General features: G+C 54.1%; 1 protein-coding gene across 2 annotated transcripts in view; it reads right to left on the reverse strand.

Annotated features, from left to right (window-relative positions):
• COL22A1 (collagen type XXII alpha 1 chain) overlaps positions 1 to 19389 on the reverse strand; it is a 246303-nt gene that overhangs the window by 170891 nt on the left and 56023 nt on the right. For both annotated transcript variants that reach the window (XM_073893246.1, XM_073893247.1), the window contains exons 5-11: positions 18783 to 18894; positions 16878 to 17001; positions 11805 to 12080; positions 8487 to 8567; positions 7281 to 7397; positions 4006 to 4050; positions 1725 to 1787 (exon numbers count right to left, since the gene is read on the reverse strand). In XM_073893246.1, the coding sequence (XP_073749347.1) occupies positions 1725 to 1787; positions 4006 to 4050; positions 7281 to 7397; positions 8487 to 8567; positions 11805 to 12080; positions 16878 to 17001; positions 18783 to 18894 (818 nt within the window). The remainder of the gene's footprint in view (positions 1 to 1724; positions 1788 to 4005; positions 4051 to 7280; positions 7398 to 8486; positions 8568 to 11804; positions 12081 to 16877; positions 17002 to 18782; positions 18895 to 19389) is intronic.

The raw sequence follows: 19389 nt of genomic DNA on the forward strand, positions 1-19389 counted from the left end.
ATTTCCGCTAACGTCGGGTTTTAGAGTCTATTTTATGTGATACTGGCACAGTGAATCCCAATTTTTCGGTTTTCTATTTTCAGAATATCTATTTCTCATCCTTTTACTTTCAACCTATTTGCATCTTTGAATCCAAAGTATGTCTCCTGAAGACAGGATAGAGTTGGGTCTTGTTTTTATGTCCAGCCTGAAAATACAGCATGATTACTGATATAGTTGGTTTCATGTATGCCATCTAAATTTTCATCTCTGCCTCCTGTCTTGTTGCTCCTTTATTCCCCTTTACGGCTTTTGTTTGTTTGTTTTTGCATTAGGTATTTTCTAGTGCTATGTTTTAATCTCTTTATGGCACTTCTACTGTATATTTGTGAACTATTTCGGTAGAGGTCGCTCTTGGGTTTCCCATCCACAGCTCAGCTTCTCATGACCTACTTCCAATTTATACTTCTTCCGGTGAGATTTATAGACACACCCCTCCTTACCTGGTTCCAGTCCCTCTTCCCCCAATCTTGGGCCATTCCCACACCTGCATGTTACACGGCCGATTGCACACTATCACGATGATGCCTTTGAGCTTGTCATCCTGCTATATACTCAGGTCTCCGTCACCCCCGACAGTCAGTCAGTGAAGGATCTTACTGGCCTTTCTTGGTCCACGCTGACTCCTTTTTCTCTCTTGCTGCTTTCAAAAGTTTCTTTGTCTTCTGGCGTTGGGGATACAATCTTTCTGAGAATGGCTCTCTTTGTGTAATCTTGATTAGAGTTCACTGAGCTTCCTGAATGTGTAGATTACTGCTTTTCACCAAATTTGGGATTTTTGTTTTCACCATTATTTCTTTGAATACACTTTCTGCTCCTTTCCTCTCTCCTCCCGGCAGCCCCATTAGGTGCATTCTGGTGCATTCTGCTAACTCTCCGACGCTCAGTTCATTTTCCGGCCTTACTCTTTTGTCTCTAGTTTTCAGATTACAGAATCACTATTGATCTGGTGGCTGGAATGCTGGCTCTTTCTTTCAGGAGGCTGGTTCCGACCTACCATTGAGCCTCTCCACTGATTCCCATTTTCCTTTCAGTTATAATTTTAAGCTCCAAAATTTCCATTGGGGTCTTTTTTTTTAGAAACTTCTATCTCTTTACTGATATTCTGTATTTGCTGACATGCTGTCATAATATCTGCCTTTCCTCCTTTAAGAATGATATCGCTTTGTCCTTTGACTGTCACGGTGACAGCTACTTTGCAGGTTGTGTTTGCTTCTCCAATCCCTGTGCCCCATCACGGGAGAACCCACTCCCTGCTGCTTTTCCTGGGGGTCACAGGGATATCCTGGAGAACCACACACAGTTCAGTCTGAATCTGGGCAGATAGGAGCCAGCCAAAAAGGGGAGGGAAGGGGGAAATAAGGCATGGAAAGACAGTATAATTCTTCCTGGTGGAGGAAAGAGCATGTGCAGCGGCCAGTGAGAAGTGGCCAGTGTGGAGACTCCGAGCTGCCAATCGGGGCACCCAGAATCCAGGGGTAGGAGCAGGGGTGGTGCAGGACAGGGCTAGAGTGGCAGCAGGGGCCACGTCTGGCGGGCCTCCTGTGCCCAAGGGAGGGGCTTGGGCTCCATTCCAAGGACAGCATGAGGCTCAGTGTCTGGCTCCCACTAGGTGTTTGGTGCATTCTAGCTGACGTGCACGCCTGGGGGAAGCCCGGGGTCTCCCACGCCGGCCCTATACTCACCATGTCACCTTTCTCTCCCTTGGGTCCAGGAGCTCCAGCCAGTCCAGTGGCTCCCATGTCTCCCTGCAGGATGCAAACCAGAGAGGAGCACTGGGTCAGGTCCCCCAATGGGGCTCCCCCACTCAGACGGCCCACTGCCCACTTGGCCCTCGATGCTCCGGCAGCGGCTGATTTTGTCCCTGCCAACTTTGCAATGAGGCCGTGCTTCCCACCCCCGGAGAAGGAGGAAGCATCTAAATAATTTTCCCAACCTCTTAATTCCACAACTAAGGACATCCTAAGTAAGTGAGTGGGAGAACGCATCATGTGTTTGTGCCTGGGAATGGTCCAGCCCCAGAAAGGGTGTGAGAAGCCCCAGGGTTCAAACCCCCGCTCTGCTGCTTACTGTGAGAGCATCAGCGTGGACCCCTCTTTGGGCCTTGGGCTTTTCCTCTGTGAAATGGGCATGCTGTCCTGAGCGCACATAAGACTGAAAGCATGAAGGTGCTTTGAAGGCTGCCAGAGTTCAACCAGGGTCCCCTGATTATGCCATTTGTATGCCCTGGGCCCTCCCAACTGTCCATGAAGACAGGGAGGGCAGGCAGAGGAGAAAACAGTGTTTGCAAGGGAAGAAAATTCACCAAGTGTCGAGTGCGGGACTGGAGCAGTCTCCTACCATGCCAGGAGCCAATCCAAAACAGGCTTGGGTGCCCAACACGGGAGCCCTCAGCTTTGTCTGTTTTTCTCTTCTCTTGGTGTACAATTTCATCTGCGTCTACTCCCACCTTGTACACTCTCAGGACAAACAGCTAGTTGGCTTTTGCTGCCCCCCTTGGTCTGTCATGCCCTTCCTCTGCCTTCTTTATCCCAAGAAGCTCCGATGCATCCTGCTAGACCCCGGGGCCCCTCCACCCTGGCTCTCCCCGCAGGGGATCCCACTCTTTTCTGTCACCCTTCTCTTGCTACCAGCCTGTGAGCACTGGGGACAGGGCTCTCTCATTCACTGTAACATCCCTGCACCAGAACGGGCCCCGGCACCTGGAGTCACCAGACCATGACTGCTGACCAGGCCTGAGCTGTATCTGGGTAAATGGGGCCACCGGGAGCCACAGCTGTTTCCCTGGGGTCTTCATTTCGGACTGGGACAATCTGACCTGTGCGGCCAAAGGGCAAGGACTGCAAATCATCTCCGAGGGAGCCAGGCTGGTGTCCGGGCGGCTGAGTCCGAGTCCCTCCCTAGCCTTGCCTCCCTCTGCCTTGTCGTCCCTGTGAAGGTCACCGCTCAACCCTGGATCTGTCCAACCACAGCACGACACGGTCAACCAGGAACCAACTACTGCCTCAGACAAATGTTCTCCACTTACACTTCCACAAAGCCCCGGACACCTCTGCTCTCTTCTTTCCTCTGACAGCCGAGAAGCTGAGGTTACCGCCCAGGGGGGCTCAGTGAGGCAGAAACCCCCGTGCTCCTTCTCGAAAGGACCACCTGGCACTCTGGACCACCCCGAGCTGCTCTCCTTTGGCACCAGGGGAGGGGAGCCCATCAGGGGTATGTGTGTGTGTGTGTCCAGGCTCCCCAGCCCGGCAGAGTGGGGGCAGAGAGAAGGGGGAGAAGGGAGAGAGGGAGAGAGAGAGAGAGAAGGGAAAGGTATCACCTCGGGGTGTTTCTACCACCACACTCAGCCCCCCTTTCAAACACCAGACCAGGTAATGGCCTCTGGATCATGCTGACTTCTTCCACCCGCCCGTGTGACCACAGGCAATTCTCATCTCTCTGGGTCTCAGCTTTCTGAGACCAAAGTAAGGATGTGAGAAGACAGCTCTGTCCAGCTCTGTAAATGCTAATAACCTGAGAAGGGATGGAGACAGAGAGGTGGCTGTATGACTGAGGAGCGGGGCCCCTCAAAGAGGCACCTGGCTTTGAGCAACAAGTGAGTTCGGAAATTTGTGCCAAAAGAATCTCATGCAACTTAAAGAAACCTTACCTTCAGTCTAAACAGAAAGACTCGTACAATCCCAAGCCCCAAAGTTTCTGAAATATAGAGGCCTAAAAGGATTGGCACAGAATTAGCTAACCACGGAGAGGAAAGCCCATTGGAGCAAATGGGATGGGAGGCAGGACTTTCTCACCCAACCCCTTCTAGCTCAGGTTTTCAGAAACAGAGGTTCCGGGCTTCACACCACTGGCTCAGAAACAAACACCACAGACTAGTCACCTAGCACGATGCTTCGCCTCCACGTGGAGAGCACAGCAAAGGCTCACCTGGGCCCCAAAGCGCCCCTGAGCCATGCCTGCACTGACCTTTGGGCCGGGGAGTCCCACGGGGCCATCAGAGCCCTTTTCACCCTAAAGGAAGAAGGACAAAAGAAACAAGAAGTGAGACTCTAGTTAATTCCCCCACCCCCTCTGCCTTCAGCAGTTGGTTATCCCTCCACAGGCTCCTAAGCCAGTCTCTGAATGAGTCACCTATGGCCAGCAAGCGGGACAAGGCTTCCTGGAGCCAAGAACCACTCTTCTTGAACTCCAACTGCATGGGACACTTTGGTGTCACCTTTACGTGGCTGTCAGTGGAATAAAGATGGGGACAAACAAGATGGTACCCCACGGACTACTTTTTCCCTGACAATGCTACCCCTGGAGGTCAAACTATCACATGGCCCATTAATGGTTCCCATAGTTACTAGTCACTAAACACCAAAGCAACGCATGTCTGTAACCCATCTCTAACCATCGTTCACCTTCTAACATACATGCTGTTTGTGTAAAAGATCCAATTACCAGATTACAAATTCTGATGTGCTAAGTTGTGGGTGCGTGTAAACACTGCCACACTAAAAACCAACGTAATACAGTTCATACACTCGTATGCGTGTAAATCTCACATTAGCGAAAAGGAAGTGACACCATATCCATTTGTGTGTGCGTACCACCCATTGCTAAAAACACTCCAGTGCGGTTGTGTACTTAGCTAGTTCGGGAACAAGCTTTTTTTTTTAATGCATTCATAGATGTCATTTGCACACGCAAATGGAGGTAAATAATGTTTTGTGTATTTGACCCCACATAGTGCCCATCAGAATGTCTGGTACACAGTTCACACGAACCATGTTTGGGTCTAGAGATGGAAACATGGTCCCAAGAGGCTCATTGACCTAAGAGAATAATGGAAGTTTTCTGTAAACTGAATCCAAGATTTAAACCACTGGAAGCCAAGTCTGCCTGTGGCCTCCTCCCAGGAGAGAACACTCAGATCTCCTGGGCCACCGTGCATCACATCAACTATGGAACTGAAGATGGTGAGACAGAGGCCAGCCCTATTTAATGAGGTGCTTGTTGAAGCTCTTTCGTGTGGGAGGCAGAAGAGGCCCCCTTCCCACCCACCTGTGCGAGCTCCCCTCGGCTCTCCTGGGCGCGGTAGCCAGACCGCACACTGAAGCATTTCTGAAGATCATGTGCTATGTGTCTTAAAACCTCAGTGCTCAGCACACACTGGGTGCTTACTGTTTACTGTCAGATAGAAGGGGTGGTTGAGGAATAAAGGAATGGGTTACTGGGTGATGCCACCCAGAGTTTGAGGCTGAGAATCTGTGAGGTGGTTGATCATCTTGAAGAGCGAGCCCTTGTCCCGCCTGCAAGAGAGGGTGTGTTCCTTTATCCCTCCCTCCCAGCTGTCCTGCCACCATCCGCCCATCATCCTTCACACCCTGATCCACGTATCCATCAGTTCAACCACTATTTAATGACGCTGGGCTACACACCATCAGCGGCTGAAAATGCAGACGTGTCAAGATCCAATCTCTGCATCTGGAACTTACCTTACGGAAGTAAAAACAGGTAGACATTTTTTAGTCCAATGTGATCCTTGTTATGGTAGATGGCAGCCCAGGGAGAGGAATGGGTCATGGGGTCTTAGAAATAGCAGGTGCATGGCTACATGGGGAATGAGGGAGGGAGGGCTGGAGGGAGGGAGGAGGGAAATCACATAGACAAGGTGCTCAGGAAAACATTCCTTGGGGACATCTTAAGAGAAGAGCAGGCATGAGCCAGATAAAGGAGGGGGTCCAGGCAGATGCTGTATATGCAAATACCCAAAGACAAGAACGGTTGTGACCCCTCCAAGAAACCAGCAGTTCTTGGTGTCCTGGAAATTGGGGGGGCAACATGGAGAGAGATGGTGCTACAGAGACAACTGGGGACCCTCTGTGACCACATAGGGTGGTGTGGTGGGGGTGAGGGTGGGAGGGGAGTGCCTGGGGGTCTTTGAGTGGGAAGATGCATGGGAACAGGAGGTAGAGACCTCGTGAGTCCAGACTTCCTTCCCGGGGGTCCTTCCCCCATGCCAGGGGCCACAGGAGCCTCGGTGGGACACACCCAGGGCACAGCCTGGCTCAGGGAAAATTCTGGCCGGGGCAGAACTGGCTTTGGCCACTGCCCCAGCAGTCTGTCCATGAAGCGGCTAGTACCCCAAACCTCACAACAAGTTAGCCTTCTCCTTTGGGGTTCTTATTCAAAACCCAGGGACGGGGCGGGGGGGCAGAGGTCCAGCCCTGCGTGCTCACCCTGGCTCCCTGCCTGACGTGTCTCATTCTAACCCAGCGGGCACTGGGCCAAGGTACCGCCCCTTCACCCCTGCCCAGAAAAAGCCTCAGCTCACAGCCAGGCTGAGCTGGCTCCTTTCAGCAAGTTGGGCCAGCATTTGGCAGCCTCACCTGACTGAGAGTTCCTGGGGGCTCCCTGTCTCCCCAGGTCTGACTCTCTGGGTAGAAAGGAAGGAGGGAAGGGGAAGGAGAGCAAGGAGGGAGTGGGGGAGGAGGGAGCCTGCCAGCCAGGACATGTGCATTGGAAGCGTGTCCATTCCAGTGAACTCCACTGTGATTTCACATTCCTTCCTGTCTGCCCAGCCCCCTGCAGAGTCACTGATCACCTCCTGCATGCTGGCCCCGAGCCAGGAGGGCAGGTACAGCAGGGGATATGACCGCAGGCTTCAGGGCAAGGCCCCGGGCTGTGGGCTCTGGCAGAACCCCCCAAGACCTTCCCCAGCACAGCTCTGCTTTTTATCATCCTTGTGTGCTTGGTTAACTTGCTCTGCTAACAGTAGAAGACTTCTTTCTTCTTACTTATCAAAAAGGCCACTGGTCTATAGGAAAACAGAACAGATGAAGGCCTCGGGCACTCAATGAGACATTAAATCTAGGCTAGTGGATGGTGCTGGTGGTGTTCGCAGAAACACTAGTTTGTACATTAGAAACTAGGTACGCACAACTCTACTGGTATGTCACCTCCTCGGAGTCTTATTCGCAAACCAGGTCTGTTTTGATGAGTGGAGAGATAACAGCAAGGGTCAGGAAAACCTCGGGGGGATGCGTTAACTCCAGGAAAACATTAACAGGTCTGGGGGCTCCCCTCCTCAGAGCTGGAACATCAAGAAACAAGAAGGCCAAGGAACAAGAAGGACTCTCCGTCCAGCAAGTCCCCCAGAGCCCAGGGCCACCCCAGTGCATGATGAGAAACCCCCACTTCCTCTGCTCAGCTCGGGGGCTCTGGGCTGGGGACTGAGGGTCGACTGCTGGGGGTACCTTTTCTCCAGCCGGGCAGGAGCAGTTGACAGTCTTCAAAAACCCGATTTGTTCGCTGCCGGAAGTGGGAGGCTGCTGGGGCAGGGGTGAAGGCTCCGTCAGCACGGTCACCTGGCACTGGAAGGAAATCCCAGTGAGTCAGAAGGTCAGAACCTGGCTTTTCACCCAGCACAGCTCCCCAGCAGGCAAGGGGACCAGGAACCCAAGAAGCCTGAGCTTGAGTGGAGGGGAGGTCGGGTCATGCCCAGCGGCAGGTCCTGGGCTCCTGAGGCCTTGGAGTCAGAAGGGCCTGGGCCAACCAGCTCTCAGCCACGTCGCTGGCTTCTCAGCGGCTGCAGGAACCACGAACCCCTCTGAGCCTCAGTGTTACCCTCTGCAGAATGGGGACAAGTGTGGGTCCATTGTGATGCAGTGAGGAGGATTAGATGGGACAGCTCACTGTCTCACACCCACAGGTGCTTGGAAACGATGTGTTTCCCTACCATCACCACTTCCCCGCCCTCCTCCCCTCTGTTGTCCAGGCCCTCATCTGACCTTCTCTCTTTTGCTCAGTCCACAGTCAGGCCCATCTGACTCCAAACCCCCAGCGTTGGGGGTTTCCACCATCATGTCTTGGGCACAGGGCCACTGAGCACCATGTGTGGACATCACCCCTCTGCCCCGGGAAGCGGGCTCTGTCACTAAGGCCACCTTCCAAGCAGCCCCAGGACTGGGGTTTGTTAAAGAAGTTGGGGAGGGAGAGCCTTGAAAGGGGGCAGATGCAGAGAGGTCCAGGATCAGGGGAAAAACTCTGGGTTTTCTCGCTCTTTCCAGTCCTGCCTGCAAGCCGCCTCCTCCCCTCTGCCAACCAACCCAGTGTGCCAGGCCTCCATCCACTGAGCCTGGTCCGTCCCTCCCAGGGCCATGCTGCCGGCCTTGGCCTCTCCTCCCCAGAGCCGGGCCCCACCGCTCAGCCTGCGACTGGTGGTGTCAATTAAGACCAGGACCACGGCAGCCCCCCAGGGAGACCTGCCTGGCCCCCAACCCACGTCCTGGGGGCCCAGGGAATGGAGCCCTAGCCCCAGATGGTCACTGGACTCCTCTCAGACCACATTCTGAGGGTGGGCACCCTCTGACCCCTCAGTGCCCTAGGACCTGGACATCCCCGTCCCTCTGGACGCCAAGGACCCCTTTCCTCCCCACCTCTGCAGGCAGGAGTTTGCTCACCGGGCCCAAGGGGATATCACAGCAAGTCTCCAATTCTGCGTGTCTGGAGTCACAATAAATCACAATCCGCTGCAGGTCAAACTGGAAGGGACATGAGGTCAGAGTAAGTCTGGAGGACTCGGCAGCCCGAAGCCTCCATGCCTCCAGTAGGCCTGTGCAGGGGTTGGGCCCCGCTTTCTCCTCGGGGTCCCTCCCTGGGCTGAGCTTCAGGGGAGCCTCCACATCTCCTGCTTACACGCCCCCTTCTAGAAGGGACAATCCAAGAGTGAGGAGGCTGGAGGCTACAGGCTAGCCGGCACGGATGGAGCTGGCTCTCGAGTCTCCTCCGAATCCTCCCCCGGACACCTCTGTCCCCAGGCACTGTCACTGTGCTTACTTAGAGCCCCCTCCTGGATGCTCTCACGACAGGCCCCAAAAGTCTTCAGAAAGTACCCCACTTCCAACCCTCCAGACATCTCCACATGGTTGCTTACATCAACTTTGTAAAGTAAAAATGTGCCTTTATCACCCCCTTGAATACCACAGTCCCTTAGTGTAACTTACAAGGGCTTTGGTGTCCAACACACACACTCACGCGTATGCACACATACACACACCTGCACACATGCCCACACAATATACACATGTACATCCATGCACATGTGCACACACACACATCTGAGCACACACCCATACAATACACACATATATGCATGTACACACCTGTACATGCACACATGTATGTGCGCATACGCATTATGTACGCATACGCATCTACCACACGCCCGCACAATATACACATGCACACGTACACACACCTGCACACACACACACAATACACACATGCATGTACACACACACCTGTGCACACACCCTCACAATACACACATGCATATGCACTTGTATGCAGTCTACACACACACGCCCACACAATATACACACTCACATATATGCACATGTATACACATCTGTGCACACGGGCCCACACAATATACACATGCATGTACACACATCTGCATACACAATGCCCATGCAGTACACACATGCACACACACACGCACAGTCTGCAGATAAAGCCTGGGCCTCCTCTAGGACAGTCGAGCCCTCCAGGACCTGGCTCTGCTCCCTTTCCAGGTGTGTTTCTCTTCACTTCTATTCTACGGCATCTGAGCTCACAGAGTCCCACAGCCATGCCTCTCCATGCAAGGTTCCTCTTCTAGGAAAGTCCCGGAAAAACCAGCAAGCTCTTAGTCACCCCCCAAAACTGTACTTGCTGCTCTCATGTCCCGGCTCCATAACCACCACGTGAGTGCCGGCCCCATCGCTGGTCACTCTGCACGCGATCCTGCACGTCTGCAGCACGCGGACTACGAACACCCTTGTTTCCTAGTTTACTTTTAAAATCTGCTTCCCTACTAGCACATGAACTCTGCAGGCAGGACTCTCTTTCCTCTTGTCTCCCACGGGAGCCCCAACACCAGGACCATTAGTGGTGCATGGCGAAGGCCCAGAGCACAGAATTAATGGTTGGATGGATGCACACGTGCATGCACAAACATTTTTTGAAGGGAACTCGAGCTGCGCCAGCGGAAGGAGGGATGCTTATTTTACTAAACACTGATGCTAAGTGCCCATGGCCTTGTACCTCCCTGTACCCTTCTCGGGCTGACCTGTGTTGCACTTGGAGTGGCCCCGCGAGCTGGCCGGGCGGGTGGTCGGCTGCTTGGCCTCATCCTCCTGGCTGTATGATGTGCCCCAGGGGTATGACTCCCTGCCTCACTGACTTGGCTCGCTACAAACACTTAACTGTTCCATTCATCTGTCTGTTTTGTTTCCTGTAAGACACTAGCCCACAGACAGAGGAGAAAATGACAAAATGCACAATCGTGCTTTTGAACAAGGCCCATTCTAAAGAGAGGGTCCTGCGTTCTGCATTAGTGAGCGCACACACTCAGCAGCTGGACCGCTTGGCAAGGCTGCAGGGACAGGGATGGGGAAGAACGAGGCAGAGGAGCGGGTCAGGGGCAGAGCACAGATGGCCTAGGCCGGGCAGAGGTGCTCCCAGGGGGGGTGAGAGGATGAGAGGGTCTGGGAGCCAAAGGGGCCCCTTTCCCTGCCACCCGGCTCCCGCCTCTCCCCCTCCTCCCTCCACTGACCAGCGAGTCCACTTGCTGACATTCCTCTGGCTCCCACTCCACCTAGCGACCTCTGCTCAGGCCTACGCCCCCTGTAAACCTGGGTGGTCTTCCTGGCCCGGCTTCCCTCCAGGGTCTACCATCTGCAGCTCGGTGACCCTTCCCTGGAGACAGCAGGGTAGCCAGCTAGGGGGTACAGGGAGCTTAGAATCTGGTTTAGGTCCTGGCCCTGCTCCTCTCTCATGACACCTGGTCAAGGGACCCCAATCCCGAGCCTTGCTTTCCTATGCTGTAAGGTGGGGGTGGTGCTGAGCCCCCGTAGAGCTGGGTGAGGACCTGGCGAGGACCAGGTGAGGACCAGGTGAGGCAGAGAGCTATCTATGGGTCCCAGGGAGGATTACAGGTGAGCTGCGGTGCTTGCACCATGTCCAAGGCCCCGGACCATGTGGTTAAAAGTACCCCATCCCACGCTTTTGCAAGATTTATGACAGGCTGAGGAATTCACTGATTCTCCTGCCACATACTTCACTAGGATTTTTTTTTTTAATTCTAGAAACCCAGCAGGAAACAGGAAGTGGGAGCAGTATTCTGTTGACAAACATCAGAGGTTCTGGGATTCCCAGTATTGGGTACAAAGCGGACACTCAGCTATAGCCGTGGGCAAAAAGAGGAGAGAAAGGGACCCACCCAAGCCCCCAGACTCCATGCAATGGGTTAAAAGAACCCAATTAAGGGCCCAATGTGACCATCAAATTTCAGAGTCAGGCAGAACACAAACCCAGGGTTCCAGACGCACGGTAAATGTAGACCTTACAAGCAGACTTTATTTTATTTTGCATATACTTTCTATATTTGCCAAACTTTCTACAATCAGAGAAGGGGGAAAAAATGTACAGAAAACTTTATAATTCTACCTCTCTACCTACAAATACGTATGGAGATCTACGTCCCCACTGCTGAGCACAGTGCCTGGCACACAGCAGGTGCTCAACGTATGTGATAAATGACCAGTTGCATGGACGAGGGATGGTGACTCCGGCTTCCAGTACGGTTTTTGAGTCAGGGTCCTCCCTCCTAAGGCAGTTCAAGGCAATGTCTTGATAAATGGTCCAGACCTGTGAGGGGGACTTGGGGATACCTGACTCCCGAGGCTGCCCCCAGTGACCCCAGGACCTTGGCTGCAGAGGGCCCCCCGGGTACTCACATCGATGGGCACGCTGTCATACAGGCGCTTGCCGATCACCGTCTTCCCCTGGATGTCGATGTTCTCCCTCTCCTCGATGGGCAGCGTCTGTACCAGCGCACAGTCGGCGTACAAGGAAACGTTCTGGGCCTGGATGCTCAGGGCGATCTTGTGCCAGTCCCGGTCAAAGAGGTTACTGACGCGGGGGCCTCGGAAGATCACCCTGACAGCATCCTTCACGGCACCCACGGCATCATACTCGACTGCCTTGTTCTCGCCGTCCAGCCGGATGGAGACCTGGAGAGCAAAGGACCACAGGCTCCCTGAGCTGTGTGGGACCAAGTCGGGAGAGCGCAAGAGGGGAGAGGGTTGCGGAATCAGGAGTCACATCCTGGCTGTGACCCTCACTGCTGGTCAACCTTGGATAAAGCCTCGGTTCCCTCCTCAGCCTTGGTGCTAACAATACTACCCTGCAGGCTGTTCTGAGCACCTGCACTAGATGGATTCATTGGGCTCAGACACTAATCCAGGGGCCACACACAACCCCATGCCTGGGGGACTATGCAGTAGGGGCACTTTTGTGAGTCTGCAAGACAAATGGTGCAGAAGGGCTTGAGTCTCAAGCCCAGCGAGAAACCCCAACTGGTCTCCATGTCATTGAAAATCCTGGCCTGGCAAAACAGGCCACATCTGACCAGATGCCAGGGACCAGGCTGAGACCCCATCACAGCCCACGCTGTCTCCAACTGTGAGGATGACCCTGAAGCTCCAGTAGGATAAAGCTCCTTGGCGGCAAGGACTAACGGGTCTTGTTCACAGGAGGACCCCCTGCCCTTTGCAAAATGCCTGCGCAACCCTGGAAGAAAGTTTTACTTTTGCTTTTCTTGGAATGAAAGAATGATTGGGGGTGCCTGGGTGGCTCAGTCGTTAGGCGTCTGCCTTTGGCTCGGGTCATGGTTCCAGGGTCCTGGCAGCAAGCCCCACATCGGGCTCTCTACTTGGCGGGAAGCCTGCTTCTCCCTCTCCCACTCCCCCTGCTTTGTTCCCTTTCTCGCTGTGTCTCTCTCTGTCAAATAAATAAATAAATCAAAAAAAAAAGAAAAAAGAATGATTGGACACTTTCTCATCCAGGTGCTCATTTCTACCTCCCTTACATGGTACGCACTAAACACCTTCTATTCCCTGCCCAGCTCCCTGCCTCGAGTCTGACCTTTAAAGGCTCCGCCTGGGCTCCTGTGTCCTTTGGCATCTCATCAGCATGGCCCATGGGAAGCCCACGGAATGGAGACCGTAGGCAGGAGGACAGGGTCCTAGGGCTGATTCACCCTGCCCCTCCCTGCTTCTCTGCGGTTCTGGTGGCTGTGTCCCCCACACACTCTGGCCCTTTGGGGACTCTCTGTCCTTCGTGGATCCAGAACTCCTGGTCTCCAGTAGCCACCAACCATCTCCTGTGCCAGCCACCCAGGCCTCAGGCGTCAGTAGCTTCTTGTTGTCGCTTATCCCACGATACCTCAATATCCTTTGCTGGGCTCCTTAACCCTGACGCTTAACCTTATCAGCAACCTTAACTCTGGCCACTTTCTTAAAACACTCTTCAAAAACTGTGGCTGTCTCAGAAAAAAAAAAAGAAGAAGATAGCAGGACGGGAAGAATGAAGGGGGGGAAATCGGAGGGGGAGACGAACCATGAGAGACGATGGACTCTGAGAAACAAACTGAGGGTTCTAGAGGGGAGGGGGGTAGGGGGATGGATGGGTTAGCCTGGTGATAGGTATTAAGGAGGGCACATTCTGCGTAGAGCACTGGGTGTTACATGCAAACAATGAATCATGGAACACTACATCAAAAACTAATGATGTAATGTATCGTGATTAACATAACATGATAAAAAAAAAACTGGGGCTGTCTACTGTCTGTCTACACTCAAACTGGCAAGTCTCTTTTGAGCTGTGCGTCATTTAACCTCTCTGTACTATTTCCCTATTTATAAAAGGGCACCAATGACAGCACCTACATCACAGAGTCATTATGAGGATTAAATGAATTAGCATATATATAAAACACTGACACAGTATTTATTAGATGCTGGGTGCTGTTCCAAGTATTAGCTATAACAAAATAAGCAAATAAATCCAAAAGCATCCCCACAGGGCAAGTCTTCTCTGGCACGCACATATGACTGCACCCTAGCCCACTCACTTGCTCTCACATCCCCAGGCTCATTTCATTTACTTTTTCTCATGTGCCTGGTCAGGGTTCATTTCTTTTGTTCACCCGTTTCTTGCCTGCCCTGCCCCATCCCTGCAAGTGGGCGCTTCATCTCCCTAGTTCCTCTCTTCCAGGGTGAGGACCACACCCAGCACATGGTGCCAACCCCAGAAAGGCACTGGATGAATGAATGAGTGAATGAATGAGAGCCCTCAGTTCAAGGAAGGCACCCATGCACTGCTGGGAATCAGCCACAGTGTTAGTAACACAACCCAGGCGTTCTGATTTCTCTTTCTGGGCCCCCGTGACCTCAGTACAAGAGGGGTGGGGCTAGGATCTGATTTTACTTGCACCGCCTGCTGATAGGCTGTGGTGTGGGTAAACAGAGAAAACTATGAGCCCCTGGCCAATAACCTCGCACACTTCTAATACACACACCCAAATACTTCTATTATTAAACATGGTCTTCTGTTTCCCGTTTGAGCCCGGTGTCCCCAAACCACTGAGGGAGCTTCATGAGCACATGTAGCTTTCCCTTCAGATGCACATTTTTCTAGCAGGACACAGAGCGAGGGACAGCGCCCGGCAGGCCTGAGTCCTTTGTCTACTGGTGCTGGCTGGGGACCTCAGGAAGGCGCCTCATGGCTCAGATCCATCAGCAAATCCCGTTGGTTCTAGTTTCAAAAGACATCCAGAATCTGATCATTTCTACCCAGTTTAACTATTATTGCCAGTCTGGGTCAGTATCATCTCTTGCTTCTATTACTACAATAGTGTCTGACTTAGTCCTCTTGTTTCTGGACCAGCCTGCCTCCCAGAGCCTGGTCTCCAGCAGAAGGCCCTACCCCAACCCCCCCCCCCCCTCCCCCTCGAGCCTCATCTCTGATAAGCAGCCCCCACGCTCTGCTCCAGCCGAACCTGCCTCCTTCTTGTCCCTTCATGGTATCTGGAATGAGTGAAAGGCAAATGGGGAGAAGGCCAACTTTCGAGTGTGGTTGTAAATACTCAGTGTGGTGATGAATATGAAGATCTAGGTCGGTAGGTCTGACAGAATGCGTGGGGAGGCTGTGAACACACATCACTTCCGGCAGGCCTTTCTCCATTTTCCCTGCGTCTAGCCAGTACTTTCCCCGGGGCATGGAAGTGGCCACCATCAGAGGGCCAGGGAAGAGCACTCCACCAAGGCTTTTGCTCAATGAAATCGAACTGCCAGGTGCCTCTGAAAAGGAGCCTCACATCCCCCTAGGCGGGTTGTCTCCGCCTGGCTCTGTCGTGTCCCAGCCCACGGCTTGTTCCGGCAGGAGGAGGGAAGGGCACAGACATGGCAGACGGCTAGCCCACACAGCTCTGCAAATGCCATGAGGGGAGAGAACCCAGACGAGGGGGTGGGGGCTCGCCCGCAAGAATGCATGGCTGGCGCCCAGTCCCACTGCACCAGCCCCTGAGAAACTGGAGAAGCAAGACCCGCCTGCCTGTGGATGGAGGTGGACGGCTTGCGTGCCCCCCAGGAAAACGACCTTTGGAGAAGAACCTTGTCTGTCCCATCCAGCCTCCCACACTCAGGAAATCAGGGCGCTCAGCAGTCAGACTGCATCTCAGTCAGACCAGGGGTGCTATGGAAAAATCATTCAACAGGACTAACGGCGGGAGACAGGAGCCAGCTGAGCATGGTGGGTAACAGACAGACTCGGAGCCCGACGCCTCGTGTTCAAACCCCTCTTTTCCTTTCTCTCACTTGTGACAGTGCAGGCAGAGGCCTCACCTCCTGCACTCACCCCCCGCCCCCTGCAAGATGGCAACAGGCTGGGAAGCGGACAGGATGCGCTCTGATGTGTGAGGTGCCCATCCCTCGCCCCTACGGAGAGTGGGGCCGTGTGGACGAGCCCGTGCGGCGTCCGAGTCCAGCTCTCACCAGGGCGTACGGCTCGCTGCGTGGAGGGTGCCATTCCCCGGCTGCAGCCTACGCGTGTGGTCCCTGCGGCCCAATTGCTTGAGCACATTTTCATTTCAGCTCCAGTGAAAACAGAGTCTGTATCCCTCAGCCCAAGGTGAGTCATGTCTTCCAGAGGAGAGCGGGATAATGACAAAGACAGGAAGGCTCCCTCAACCCTGAGAACCCGGGACGGGGATCTGGCAGGGCACAAACGTAGTGTTGCTTGCAACTCCAACCAACGTGTGGGGCTGATGACTCTGATCTGAGACCCTCTGTCCTCACCGGGCTGCGTGCCGCTGAGGGACCGCTCTACCCTTGCAGCGACACAGAGCCAAAACACACCCGAGGGGCCACAGACAGGGCCTCAGAGCTTCCCTCAGGGTAAGAACAAAGGACGTCAGGTGTAACAAGACCATATCACGTGTGAGGCACTTTCCAGATGCTTTGGAGACGCGGTTCACCCCACCGTCCCCAACCGTTCACAGCAGCTCTGCTGTTTCCGTGCGACAGCTAGGAACGTCAAGACTCACAGAACGCTAACCTCACATGTCTCAGGGCTGCACCAAGAAAGGAGTAGGCACACGATGGGAACCCAGGTCTGCTGACCCTGAGCAAGTCTCTTCTGCTACATCACCAAACTGTGCCAGTCACACCGCAAACAGAGCACAGGCGGCCGGACGACAGAGCTGGCCGCCACCTCCTGGGTAGGCCAAGCATCCCTGGGGCAGGAAGGAAGTTGGTCTCCGGCTCGCCAGAGCGCCAGGCACTGGACTACCCTCGGGGGAAGAAGCTGCATCTCTCACAGGACCGGCAGCATCCCTGGGGCTTCACACACCAGACTCTTGATCTCCTGGGCCCGGGACGGAGGGCCATGGAGGAAACACGGCAGGTGCCGCCGGCCCCACGAGGACACAGAAAGCTTCTGGCCCCTGAGACATAGTGCTCTACTCTTACCTGTGGGATCCCATACTGGTCGATGACCTGCCAGATATACCAGTCTTCTTTCCGAGACGTCTTCCGGAAGCGGAAGGTGGTGACGAAAGCATACTCATCAGGCAAACCTTCCGGGAACACATCCCTGGAGGCGGACGGAGATGGAGGACAGTGGGCTTAGCAAGAAGAGCAGGGGCTGCAAGGGAAGCCTAGGCGCCCCGTGGGTCACTAAGTCCTGCCAATTTTACTTCCCAGGCGTCTCTCAAATCCACCTTCTCTCCTGCCTTTACTGCCCTCTCCTTTGGCTCGGGTCTCAATATGATCCACCGCAGCCCCGTGCTGTGGCCCCTTCTGTGTCCCCCTGCCTTGGGCTTCAAGTCCACCCCCACAGAGTGTGTACGCTTCTGCGTCTCCACCATCCCCATCTGACAAAAATCGATGGCAGATGCTAAGTTGCCACCCATCCCCCCTCCCTTTCCGGGTCAAGTGCTGCTGAGGGTACCTGTCTTTACCTCTCCCCACTGGCTCCTTCTCAGCGGGGCCCAGCCTCTCTGTCTCATCCTGCTTGGTCCCCTGCCCTGCGCCCCAGGACGTCCTCCCATCTTCACAGAGCAGAGCCCTGCATCCCTGCCCAGTGTGGGCCCCTGCCCAGATTGTTCTGTACCTGCCTTTCCCCTGCACACTCAGAATGAAAGCTGTTCCTCCCAGGAGTCACAAAGAAGGTATTGGCATCCTCACAGGGTAGCCAAGGGCAGCCAGGGTCTGAGGGTTAACATGACACAATCTGGCTGCTAAGTGTCTGGACAGAGACCCGCACAGAGAGGGGGCCCCGTCTCCAGAGCTCTCCTCTTAACCATCGACACCCTCACCCCGAGGCACCTGGCCACGGTGGGGCCACGTCCTGCTCTGGGGGCAGGGACCTGCCTGAGGAATGTACAGCACTGATCTCTCCCTGGGAGGGGGTGGAAGCCAGTCTGGCCAGAAAGCTGGGAAGGGAAGTGAGGAGGCGTCTGGGTTCCTGGTTCCCGACTCGCACACCCTCTGGGACCCTTGGTTTGGCTGTAGAACCTGTGAGCTAAGACTGGCCCTCATTTTGTGATTCTCGGCTCCAAATCCAAGCTGGGTGTGGGCCCCGTTGTTCAAAGTCATTCTCCGAACTGACCTATCACCCAGCTCACCTGCAGGCACTAGGAGCAGCGTCCATCCCTCGGTGCTGGGCCCTCACAAGACTGAGGGACGCCCTCGGTCACTGCCCCCACTGGACGGAGGTGGCCCCCCACCCCCCGCACCAGGCTCTCCACACAGATAACAAGATCACAGTGGGAAACACCAAGGGTGTGGGGCTGGAAGACCTGAGTTTGGGGCCAACCTCTGCCTCCTACAGACTGTGTGCGAGATGGTGGACACATTATTGTCCCGTTCCGAGTCTCAAATGTCACACTGGGTAAATGATGAGACGAGTACCATGTTCACCTCACTTTACTGTAGTGAGAAATACATTAGACCAGGCGTGTAAAATGCCCGTTAGACATTACACATATGAGAAAAAAAGTTAATATCGAAAGTGACATCCCTTCCCATTCTGAACAAAATTAACCTATACATTAAAATTACACCTGTCTGTGTATTCGTGCATACATATGAAAGCATGAAAAACTACAAGGATACTATTCTTCCTTGAAATGTCAGAGCTCTGTTGGGATTGATTTTGTTCCCAGTGTTTTGCCATCAGAACCAAGTTGGAACCGTATAGAAATCCCTTCTCAGAAGGACTCGGTGCACCCCGAGCCCAGATCCTCTACTACAGAACCCCTGCGCAGAGCAGCCTCCGTAGCTGACCGTGCTCTCCACGGGTCTCTGCCCGGCCTCCCTCCAGCCCTCTGCCAGGCGTCCAGGGCAGGTCTGGGAAGAGAAGGGAAGACTCACTCTGTCCTCTGCACCACAGGGAAGGATCCCATCCGGACATAGGAGCTCTGCATCCCGTTCTCTCTCCTCCCCAGGATCTCCTTCACGCTGAACAGATCCATCAGGTCGAAACCTGTCAGAGAGAAGAGCTGGGGTGAGTGTCGGGAGCTGCCCCAGTGTTCCAGAAACCCCCACGGGAACACTTGGCTTGCTCTGCAGGCAGAGCGGCCATTGAGGGCTTGCCCTCCTGTGGCCACAGTCCTGAAATTCACGTGAATTTTGCTTGGATTATAGGTTGGCAGCTTTTAAGTTTCATGCTTTTAAAGAGTGAAAGGTCAGAGAGAAAAAACCTGAATGATATTGCATTCATTGGCAGGTCCTTTGTTCTGGTTTGTTTTGGCTCTAAAGGAGGACCTCATGTGCACTGGCAAAGTCTGTGATGGGAAAGTCATGACCTTTGCGCTCGGGGTGCTGGTGGGGCGAGGGGGTGGTCAGCTCAGGCACATGCATGTGAGACGCTGGGCCAGCTACGTAACCTGTGGGATCCTCGGCACTGACCATTTGATCGTAAGGGGAGGGCAGTGATCTGGCCGGTTGGTTGTCACTCCTGCTCTACCACGCCCACCAG

This window comes from Callorhinus ursinus, unplaced genomic scaffold (genome assembly GCF_003265705.2).
Source record: "Callorhinus ursinus isolate GAN/ISIS: 27379988/994484 unplaced genomic scaffold, GSC_fseal_2.0 scaffold5, whole genome shotgun sequence".
In the NCBI taxonomy this organism is placed as follows: Eukaryota; Metazoa; Chordata; class Mammalia; order Carnivora; family Otariidae; genus Callorhinus; species Callorhinus ursinus.